Here is a 12,081-nt window from a genome sequence, read left to right as displayed (position 1 = left end):
TCTTTTTGGCATGTTTTAATTCTGTAAGGATATTCCATTGCTTCTTTCTACATGAAATTAGTTTCCATGAAGGTTTAGGCTTGTTTTAGGGTAGATTTTTTTTCCCCCTAACTTCTTGGCTGTAAAGTTCCATCTTCTGTTGTTTTTGAGAATTGTTCAAAATTACAGTTAATTCCTTTCTACTTCCTCTACTTTTATCTGGATTTTCTATTTTGTTTCTTTTGTCCCTTTCCTGGCCAATGTGGAATCTATTTCAACCAGTTTCTCCTCAGAGTGGGACTTCACTCTGGAAGGAAGCTTTGGATGGTTTTGAGAATTCATGGGGCCCAGGTGATCACAGCTATACCATAGACTCCTTAAGGGAACTCAGTCACTCACCCCTGCCAGTCTCAGTTGTTCATAAATGAGCTTGCTGAGGTTTGAATGAGTTATTTTACACTCCTCAGATCTATTAGATGCCATGCTAATTCTCACTGCAGACTTTTCCATAGCTGATACCATTTTGCTCTTGTAGCTATCTCTAATTTGTCCCCATCCACTCATATTTCAGGGTTAATGGAAGAATCATTTTCACTTTGTTTTGTTGTAGATCGTGTCCATGGAGTTTGTTTTTGCTTTCCTACTTATCTTTTCTACTTGTGGTTTTTATGGTTGCATTTGGGGAGATTAAAAAACTGTGCTGCCAACCAGAATCTTCCTCCCAGGAGTTCTCTGTAAATAACAGACCACAGTCTAAATCCTGCTTGCTGCTTGTTTGTGTAGAGCCTGCAAACTAAGAATGGTGTTCATATTTTTAAATAGTTGAAAAAACCTAAAGAATACTATGTCATAGCATGTGAAAATTATATGAAATTCAAATTTCAGTGTCTATAAATAAAATTTTGTTAGAACACAGCCACATTTATTTATTTATATATTATCTGTGGCTGTTTTCATGCCAGCAGCAGAGTTATTGGGACAGATACTATATGGCCCTCAAAGCTGAAAATATTTATTATCTGGCAATTTACAGAAAAAGTTGGCTGACCCTGGTCATATAATATACTTTTTCATGGCTAAATAGTATTCCATTGTGTATATATGTCATAGTGTTCTTAACCAAGTCCCTATTATTGGACATTTAGATAAATTCTAAATTTCATTATTATAGTCATCATTTCATAGCTAATATTAGCATATATATTTTATTACTTTCTTGGGATAAATTGTTACAAATAAGATCGATGGATCAAAAGAGATTATATGCATTTTAAACACTTTTATTGATACTGACAAATCATCATCCATAAAATATATGTCCTATTATATTAAGGATGCTAGTTAAATAAGTTATAGTACATTCATGCAATGAAATTTTATGCAGTGGGTAAAGAAAATGAAGTAGATCTATTTTACTGGTGTATAAAAATATACAACGTATGCTGTTAAGCATTCTAGTTACATATGTAGGGTCTGATTCCTTCATATTAAGGAAATGGGAACACTAGAATACACATACTTAAACTTTTCACAAGAAGCATAGACTACAACTAGATGCTACCAATTTATATACCTACCAGCAGTATGTCTGAATTGTTGCTTTGGCATGCTTTTGTCTGAATGTATCTAATTTTTAAAATTCTCACCAATTTGATAGATGAGGAAAGGACATGTTTTATTTTTACATATCAACTTTTATATTGTTTCCTATGTTCATTGGCTTGAATTAATTCTGTGCAATTTGTGTTCATTGTCAATTTTTTTCCCTGCCATAGTCATCTCTATCTTAGTGATTTATAAAGCTCTTTTTATATATCAGATATTAATCCTTTGGCTTGTCATCTGTGTTTGCTTTTGTATTATATTTAAGGTGATTAATGATGTACAAAAGGTTTTTTCTTTTTTATGCAGTCAAATATTTTTTTTTTATTTTTTATGAGTGGAAACGCCTTTCCTACTTCAGACTTATATAATTGTTGCCCAATATATTTTTCTAGTACTCACTTGATTTTGTTTTTTCAATTTCGATCTTTAATCCATAGGGAATTTATCCATGTAGGCTGTGAGGTAGGGTTTAACTTTATTTTTCAAATACTTAGCCAGTTGTCTTAGTGACATGTATTGCATAAGCCATTATTTCAAGATTATATAATTTTTTCAGATTGTTTTTAAGTGTATAGTTAGAAGAGTTTTAGCAAATGTATGTAATTTTATAGCCACCACTCTAATCAAGATATAGAACATTTCAATTAGCTCCCTTGTGCTCCTTTACAGTCAGTCCCCCACTCCCTGACCCTATACTCTTGCAATTACTAATATGTTTTCTCTCCATAAAGTTTTGCCTTTTCCAGGATGTTATGTAAATGGAATCATACAGTACACAGAGTTTTTGAGTCTTCCTTTTTTCTTGGAATAATGCATTTAAGAGACATCCATGTTGTTGCATGTATAAATAGTTCTTTTTTTTATTTTATTTTATTTTTATTACTGAGTAGTATTCCATGATAGGGCTGTGTCATGGTTTATTTAACCATTGACTTATTCAGGGACATCAAGATTGTCTCCAGTTTTTGGATTTTATAAATAAAGCTGCTAAAACATTCATGCAGAGAAGTACGGCATAGGGAATGTAGTCAATAATACTGTAATAACTATGTATAGTGCTAGGTGGGCACTAGACTAACAGGGAGATCACTGTAAATTATAGAAATGTCTAACAACTATGCTGTATACCTGAAACTAATATAAAATAATATCGAATGTCAACTCTAATTTTAAAAAAAGTATAAATATTAAAAAAATATTCATGTAGAGGTCTTTGTGTGTACATATTTCTCTTGGGTAAATACATGGAAGTGGGATTTCTGGGTCATGCAGTAGGTGTATGTTTTGTTTTATAAGAAACCATGAGACAGTTTTCCATAGTGGCTGTACTATTTTACATTTTCATCAGCAATATATGAGAGATCCAGTTACCCTGGATCCTTGTCAGCACTTGGAATTGTCAGTATTTATTATTTTAGCATTCTATTGGGAGTATCAGGGTTAAGTAATTTATTTAGAGTAATTTGAATGTTTTAAGCAGTGTTTCCCAACTCATCCTTCCATAGGCTTTCTAAGCCTGGTTGCTCCTGACTTGCTCAGTCCATCTCCAGTTGCTCAACCTGAGACAGCTGAGTAGCCATTGTTGCTCTTGTTTCTGTTTTTTTTTTCCTTTCCATTTCCTTTCCTAGGCTTATAGAACCACAAACCATCAGCTGAAAAGGAGCTTAGAATAATCTAGTGCAGGCGTTGACAAAGTTTTTCTGTAAAGGGCCAGATACTTCTGTATCCATGGGACATTGGTTCCAGTGACCTCTGCGGATATCAAAATCCAGGGATACTCAAGTCCCTTATATAACATGGCATAAAACAATGCATACAGTTGGCCCTCTGCATCTGCGGAGTCCCAATCTCAGATCAAAAATACTGTTTTTGATCTGTGGTTGATTGAATCCATGGATGTGAAACTTGCACATACAGAGGGCCAACTATAAATATTTTTGGCTTAGCAAGCCACTTGGTCTTTGTCACAACTCAACTCAACTCTGCTGTTGTAGTATGGAAGCAGCCATAGACAATACAGAAACAAGTGGATGTGGCTGTGTTTCAATGAAACTTTATTTACAAAAACAAGCAGCCTCCTGGATTTGGCCCTTAGGTCATAGTTTGCCAACCCCTGGTTTCTTCTAATAACTTCATTTTACAAATGAGGGGACTGAGCTCAGGTTTTACCGTTTTCCTTTTTTATAAGTAAAGAAAGCAAGGACCAGAATATTGGCTTTCACCAGAAGAGGTACACTTAAATTGAATTCGAGATGAACTTATGCATAATTCCCTGTTCTAGTAAATGGTGTTACATGAAGCTGTTAATATAGGGTCTTTCAAAAGTTTTAGCTGCACTAGACTTTTGGGATATTTTATATTGTCATTTACCTAGATGCTGGTTGACTTTTTGAACCTCTTATATCTCTGGAGCAATGGTCAAATTTGAGTAGTAAGAAAATAAAGGTAAAAATAGTCAAAGTAAGAAAAGTATGCCACCGTTTATTCTTCAAAAGACTTTTCAATTTTGGAGATGTCACAATGTGTTTATCTCTTGAGATAGCCATTAAATGTCACATAACAATCCCATGCTTTTTTCCTCTTTAAAGTTAATTCCTGATTGTTTTATATCATTAAGTATTCAAATATATGAGAATTCTTAGTTCAAAAAAAGAAAAAAAATAACAGGAAACATACACTTATGGTTCAATGCATGCAAACCTAAAAATAAGCATTGGCTGTGAGAACGCGGGGAAAGAACATTATTTAGAAAAATAATTGTATACTTGTATTTTTCTTTCTTCTAGCACTGGAAGAAATATGACATCTATGAGAAGCAAACCAAAGAAGAAACTGACTCTGTAGTGCTGATAGAAAACCTGAAGAGAGCCTCTCAGTGATGGGGATAATTTATTTGAACCTTCAATGTGACCTTGTGAAGATTGATCCCATTCTCCATTTGTTAACTGGGAATTTATTAAATGGAAACTGAAACTACTGGACCATTTAAAAACAGGCAGCTCATAAGAATCACAGGTCTTTATGTTGAGTCATGCACCAAAAAAACAAAACTAATGGCACTCTGGAGAAGAGAGTGGAGTCATTCTCACTGAATTATAAAAGCAGATATCTTTTACGAAGGCTTCAAACTAGGGGACAAAGCAAAAGGTGATGATCACAGTAGAGTTTAATCTTAAGAGTTGTGACAACTTCCTGAGTGATCTGTGTCTGCTTTGTATTCTTTGTGTCATATAATATCAACAAATTTTATTTGTGGGGGAACTCATTTTGGGTGTAAATGCTAATGCCAAACTTGAGTCACAGAGAACATCTAGCAAACAAAATTGACAAAATCTGTTGTTTGGAATCCCACTAAGTAATGTTTGTGGCTGTTAAAACTTAAGAGTCTGAATCATCATCTCTTCAGCAGCATTTTCCTCTGCTTTGAAAGGCCCAGACATCAGTGTTGGCCATGATGATAACTACAGAAAAAGAGGCAGCTTCTTTTTGCCAAGACCTTTCAAAGCCATTGCAGGCATTTTTTTTTTGTCTTCTCCTTTTTTTAATTAAAAATTATTGAGGTGACATTGATCAATAAAATCCAATAAGTTTCAAGTGTACAATTCAACAGTATGCCATATATACATTTCAATGTGTGTTCACCACCCATAGTTAGATTTCTAGGCCTTCGAAGGCAGCAAAGACAGAATGACTTATTGGGTATTAGACTTTGAACCATGCAGTCTCTAATGATACATTGTTTTTTCTTTACTTCTGTTACTCAAATCAAGTATTTACTATGTATCCAGATTGTACTAGGCACCCAGGTGTGAGGCACCGACTCTCTCAAATGGTTGACAATTCTGATTGAGACTCCTCAGTTCTTACCACTTTATTTTTCTCCACAAGTCATTCTTCAGACCTTTCAACTCCCCAATTCCCACACTAATATCCCATTTTACATTCTCCCTCACTGTAGTCTTTCACCTTTCATTATATATTAGAATATAAATCTGCTCAGAATATCTAGGGGAGCAAGGAGTGAGTTGCAGCTCAGGTAAAGTGTGAGTAGACTAAGAAACAGTGATGAATTCTTGTATATTTTGTAACTTTTTTTTGTGAGTTTGCTTTTATTTGAATATTTTCAGCACTTACTATTTCTCTACATATTTTCTAAACAGAAAGGAGGTATTATCTTCACTTAGAACTTTGCTATTTGCTTGATATAAAGAATAGTTATATCTTTTCCTCTTTCTCCCTACTGCCACAAATAGTTATTAGTAGGTTTTGTGTCTTATATTGATAGCCAGTATCCAGGGCTCCAATGTTTGTATGTGTTTTTTGCATATGTTTGGGTTCCATTCTCACCCATCCTCACAACATATGTATTTCCCCTACTCCTACTTCCTCCAAATTTAAAGAAGTATGAAAATAAGATCCACCACTCCACCCCCAAGATTCTCTCCTTACAGATATAGACTTGGATGACTGGTAGGAACTTGAGAAATTTGTATCACCAGTTCTCCAAACATTTACCCATTTGTATTAATAAGATGGTACTCCCTGAAATTCCTGCTCTTGGGGAAGGGAGATCCCTGCTCTTCTCAGGTTTGGGCAAAAGTGGCAACCTCCTTGCACTGCAGGGGAGCACTGTGCCCCAACTTTTCTGAGGAAATTGGGGTTCACAGCAAGGGTACATAGATATCAAGGTGCTGCCTCCCCGCACTTTTATTTTTGAGGTCAGATTGAGCCTTGGAGACAGGTATAGTGGATGTTCCACTTTGTTCTGTTCTCTAAAAAGAAAATTTAATTTTCATTTGTAGGAATGAGGTTACTTCCTAGCCAGGTGTTTTATAATTCTGGGAAGCAAAACACCTGAATGCTTCACCCAAGGCCATTTTTCCTGTTACCCTGTTTAGATGGCAATGAATGTGTATGTGTGTGTGAAGCGGGGATGCTTTGATAATCTCATTACCCAAGGAACTACTGATGCTGACAGTCATGCAGACTGGGAGTGGGGAAATTGTATTTGTTTCCATCCTCCTCTTTTAGCAGTAAAATAGTTAAGGGGAAGTGAGGCAGTAAGTCATGGGAGTAGCTATGGCTGTTTTATAATTGCTGAAAAGTGATCCCCAGGTCTTGGGAACTCTCCGAGTCTTTAATACATTAGTGGGATTTTCATCACCTGTAGGAAACCAGTAGGTCCGTTTACTATTTTATGTCTAATCTATACAGACTTTTTTCTCCTTATACCTAAATGACCCTGCTATAAGAATGCTCATTCTTATTCTTTCATTCATATTGTTTTCTTCTTCTGGGCTCTAAAGGGATATGTGAAACAATGTTAAGAACATTTTTGGTAATGCCTTCAATTAGGGCTCATTTTGTTTAACTTCTTATAGGAAAGTTGAATAAAATAAATATCGTCTTTTTGTATGTCACCCAAATGTTTTCCTTTGGTTTTATTTTGGGGAAAGTGTTGTGAGGAGTGGGTGGCAGAAAAAAATTGGAGTTAAAAGAATAAATGTGAAAAATTCCAAGACAGCTATTTTATCTTACAGTCATTTATCATAAGCTTCTCTGCTGTTTTCAGTATGGCTATGTTTTCTCATATGGGCATGCACTTAGTTTAATATTAGTACAGCCTTTGCAAGCACCACCTAAAGTGACATAAGTATATGATAAATTGTAATTATGATAATTAAGGTAAATGGAGAACTAGTCCTTTCTAATATTAAGCTTAGAATAGAGTACAATATACTTAAGGAATCCGTCATGGTATACACAAAAGGGTACTCCTACTTACACATTAATTACATTTGTGACTAATGTGATTTGTGACTAAGAAAATCATTTCTCAATAGCTGTCCTCCTAAGAGACAGTGATATAGTTTCATATTTTCTATAATGACAGCAAAGTGGTTTGAATGTCAGAGGGTTTTTTCTCATTTGTGTTAAATTATAGGAGTGGGTCTTTAGCAAGACCACACTTGCTAATTACTCTAAGTCTTTACAGCATCCAAACCCTAGGGGTAGTGGATGCTGGTCTTAGGTTACTTGTGTTAACTATCTAGGATTATCTAAGAAGATTCTGGAAATCTACCTCCAGGTAAGTATAGTTTGTTTTATTTTTAATAAGAAAACTTTTGGTCAACACACTGATTATTATGGCAGAAATCAGTTAACAGGACTCTTGAGGTCGTATATCTGAGATCTATGGAAAACACATTCCTGTAGCAACAAACACGCTCACCTTATCTCAGAGGGAAAAGAGCCAGAATGATCTAAGCACACTGATTTCCAGAGTCTCTTTTCTTTTAAACCCTAATGATTAGATTAAGCAACTTTTTTTTTTTTTTTTTTTGTAAATACTGTGGCTAAATCTTGGCATGCTTTTATTTAAGCAAAGGAGGTTTACTGACATTTGAATGTGCTAGCTATTTTTTATATCAATCCCACGGTGATTTCTGCTTGACGGTTCTTTGGCCTTTAACTCTCTTTCCTAATGGCCACACTTTTAGTTTACCGTTAGCAACAAGTAAACAATTCACTGCTAGTTTTCAACATTTATTAGGTAGACCATTACATAAAAAGAGAAAATTAATAGTTACTGAATAGCTACTGTGTGCCAAGTTACATGTATGATTTCACTAAATTCTCATGTGAGTTCCATGAGATAGGTTGCATTATTATCTTAATTTTATAGGGGAAGAAGCAGACAAAATGATTGATTTATGTGTGCAAGATCACATAGCTACTAAATGACTGAGACGGAATTGGAAAGCAAATCAGCCTGACTTAAGAGCTTATGTAATATAGCCAGTGATGTATTTATTTGTCCTAAGGAGGCAAATGTTTCTACCTAAAGTAGAAACATTTCACAGTATTACCAAATTGCTGATTTACTTTTAACTGGAAGACTGTTTGAGAATTTAAATCATTTAATTGCAAAGTAAGCTTTTTATAGTATTTTAATATTCGTATGTGCATTTATTCATCCATGTGCTAGGCAATGTGCTAGGTACTAAGAATTTAGAAATGAATAAGATTCAGCTTAGTTATCAGGCAGTTAGTCTGGGGGAAGCTATTTGGTCAGAGGAAAGAAACCTAGGTTAGAATTAATGAGTTCCAAGGGACTTTGGGCAGGTATTTCTCCCTGTTTGCATCTGCCTTGCCATCTCTAAAATGAAGACGTTAGACTCAGCGATTTCTCATCCTGCCCAAGGCTCATAACAGTGACCATAAGTTATGGAGCTCATTTGGAAGTGAGGACCATGGAAGATCCCTTCTCTCTGGGCATCAGTGTTCTCATCTGTAAAATGAAGAGATTGGACTAGATTAGCTCTATTCTGACTTCCAACAAAAACTAAGATGACTTCTGTTTTACATATCGAGAAAACATGTTTACAGTCATCTCTTACTCTTGCTGCAGGAAGTAGTTAGCTATTAGCAGTTACTGCCAAAAATAACCAGACTAGGTCTTTTAATAAAAGAAATCAATACATTGAATGACCTTGTGGTCCATTCAAATTAGAGTTTCCACAAGGGCCCAGCCAAGGTTGTACCTAACAAATGTTTCTTAACAAGTTTTGCAGGTCGTTTTGCCTAGAAACATAAAAATGGATTTTGTATAATATAGATTGCTTGTATAATGACTACATTTGATACATTACCTAAAATGGTGTCCATTTGATTTCAATACTTGCAAATTTGATTATTGAATTTAACCTTGTGGTTTTTGGTTGATCAAAAAAAAACATGAACATAATTTAAAAAGTCACAGAGTACCACGAAACTTGTAAAAACAAACAAACAAACAAAAGAACCCTGCCACACCCCTCTTTGCCCTGATTCCTGCTCCCAGAAAAGAAGCCCAAACCTTAATTCCTGGAACCTGTGAAAATGTTATTTTACATGGCAAAAAGGACTTTTAAGATATGGTTAAGATTACAGACCCTTAAATGGAGAGATTATCCTGGATTATCTGGACTGGCCCCATCTAATTACTTGACCTCATAAAAGCAGAGAAATTTCTCAAACTGGAGGAAGGAGAGGAGGAGAGATCCAAAGTACAGAAAGGCGTCAAAGTGCTATTGCTTGCTTGAGGATAAAAGAGGCCATGTGGGAAGTATTAGAAGGAATGGGATCCTGCCAACAACCAGAAGGACTCTGGAAGCATCAGTCCCAGTGCCTCCAGATAGAATTCCAAGTTTGCCAACCCCATGATTTCAGAATCCGAGCAGAAAATTCAGTCATGCTGTGCTGGACTTCTTCTTCCTTTTTTTAATTGAATTTTTATTGGCCAGATTGGGAAGATAGAATCTATTTTTTAAAATACCTATAAAAGTATAATACGTGCACAAACTAACAGTCTTCAACAACATCTTAACATTTTTTTCAATCTTGTCACAATAGTATACATTTAAGATCTTAGCAAATAAGCAAACTTTTGTATGGTTTTATTAAGAAAAAAAAGTAGTATTTTGATCTCACCACATCCTTGATAGGTAAGAAATAGGAAGGAGTGAGAAATGAATAATCTAGTTGAAAAAAGCACTTTTATTAGTGGGGAAAGAAATATAATTTGGATTGTGCTGGACTTCTACAGAAAAAAAGTGAGATAATAAATTTGTATTGTTTTAAACTACTTTTAATGTGTTTAGCTGTTATTTTAGTGTATAACTCTTCTCAATAACACCCTAATACTTAATGATATTTTTTATTTTTATTTACATTTATAGAAGATGAGGAACTGGCTTTCTTATCCAACACACATGCATATGTCACATGCAGTCACAATTCTCTTCCACAAATACAAAAAATTTTGGTTAAAATATTCAACATTTGCATTATACCAGGGGTCCCCAACCCGCAGGCTGCAGACAGGTACTGGTCTGTGGCCTGCTAGGAACCGGGCCACACAGCAGGAGGTGAGTGGCAGGTAAGCAAGCAAAGCTTCATCTGTATTTGCAGCCGCTCCCCAGCAATAGCATCACTGCCTCAACTCCACCTCAGATCATCAGGCATTAGATTCTCATAGGAGCACTGGGCCCTGGTGCCAAAAAGGTAGTGGACTGCTACATTATACCATGTAATTATTGCTCACAGTTGATCTATGTAGAGTACCATTAATTATATTTCTTTTATTTTGTTTTTCCCAAATTGTCCCTTTTTTAGTTTGATTGTTTTTTCTGTGTACCTGTCATGAGTTTAGCCCCAAATTTTCTGACAGAACCATAAAACTTCACTCGGTATGGTCAGATATGTTAGGTAATCTATGAGTTCCATTTCTTTATCTTGGAGACAATGCTCATGGAGTTTGCTGCCCTCCTGATCCATTCTGGAATGGTTGCCCTCTGGATCTGCCACCCAGCTGTCATCCTGGGAATTCTCCTTGATACTCTTCTGAATAGATTCTATTTGCTAGATCTCAGGTTGTTCTCTTTCTTGCTTTAATGACCTAGTTTTGCTGGACCACACCCTACACTAACTTAAAAAGACTGAATGGGAGATAATTTTAATAAAACCCTCTGTGTCTGAATATATCTTCATAATGATTAAAATTTTCATTAGTTAAAGAATTCATAATTAGAAACAATTTCCTTTAAGAATTTTGAAGACATTATTCCAATATGTTCTTGTTCCTAGTGTTGCTTTTGAGAATTCTGATTTCCTATTGATTTCTAGTTTTCCATATGTAACTTTTTCTTTCTCTGCAAACTTTAAACGTTTTCTTTTGGCCTCTAGTATTTTAAAATTTAACAATGATTTTCCTTCTTGTGCATTTTGTTTCATTTACTGGCTGAGCTTTTGTGAGCCTTTTCAGTCTAAAAACTTGTCCTTCATTCTTGAGACATTACCTTGTATTATTTCTTATGCAATATTTTTCTTTCTATTTGCTCTAATTCTAGAACTCTCGAACTTCTAGTTGGATATTTGATATCCTGGACTGATTCTCTGATTTTAATCTCTTTCTCTCATGTTCCATTTAATCGTCTTTGGGTTCTACTTTTTGGGAGGGTTCCTTAACTTAATCTGAGTCTCAGTTCTCATCTGTAAATGGTGATAAAAGGACCTACCTCTTAGGGTTATTGCATGGTATCAGTGAAATAAACCATGTAAAGTGAACTTCAATAAATGGAAGCTGTGATTGCACATGCTGTTATTCTGGCACCAATTTCTTCTTTCTTCTTATGTGAAAATGACAATCTTGGTGGCAGCAATAAAGCTAGCTTTTACAATATTCTCCTATACCATCCATTAACCATTGTACTGAATTTATAATGGAATGACATTTTCTAATTGTGTTGTTTTAGTATAAATCTAGTTAGCGATATTAGAATGTTAGGATTTGAATCTCAACTCTTATTTATGATTCTAAAAATGCTTCAAATCAAAAATCAAAAGTAGTTTATTTTTCTTCCTATTTTTAAAAACTTTTTAAGTTGTCAGGAAACAAACAAGCAAATAAACAAACATAAATCTACTCTCTCCTCACCCTTGGAGTAGATTAAAAAC

General features: G+C 34.9%; 1 protein-coding gene across 1 annotated transcript in view; it reads left to right on the top strand.

Annotated features, from left to right (window-relative positions):
- The window catches only part of IL13RA1 (interleukin 13 receptor subunit alpha 1), a 51,795-nt gene extending 44,791 nt beyond the window's left edge, over positions 1–7,004 (top strand). The window contains exon 11 of the mRNA XM_006904708.3: positions 4,371–7,004. Within this exon, the coding sequence (XP_006904770.1) occupies positions 4,371–4,463 (93 nt within the window). The 3' untranslated portion in view covers positions 4,464–7,004. The remainder of the gene's footprint in view (positions 1–4,370) is intronic.
- Positions 7,005–12,081: the final 5,077 nt, after the last annotated feature.

The sequence above is a fragment of the Pteropus alecto genome, unplaced genomic scaffold (assembly GCF_000325575.1).
Source record: "Pteropus alecto unplaced genomic scaffold, ASM32557v1 scaffold280, whole genome shotgun sequence".
Classification (NCBI taxonomy): domain Eukaryota; kingdom Metazoa; phylum Chordata; class Mammalia; order Chiroptera; family Pteropodidae; genus Pteropus; species Pteropus alecto.
This window is presented reverse-complemented; position numbering and strand designations above follow the sequence as displayed.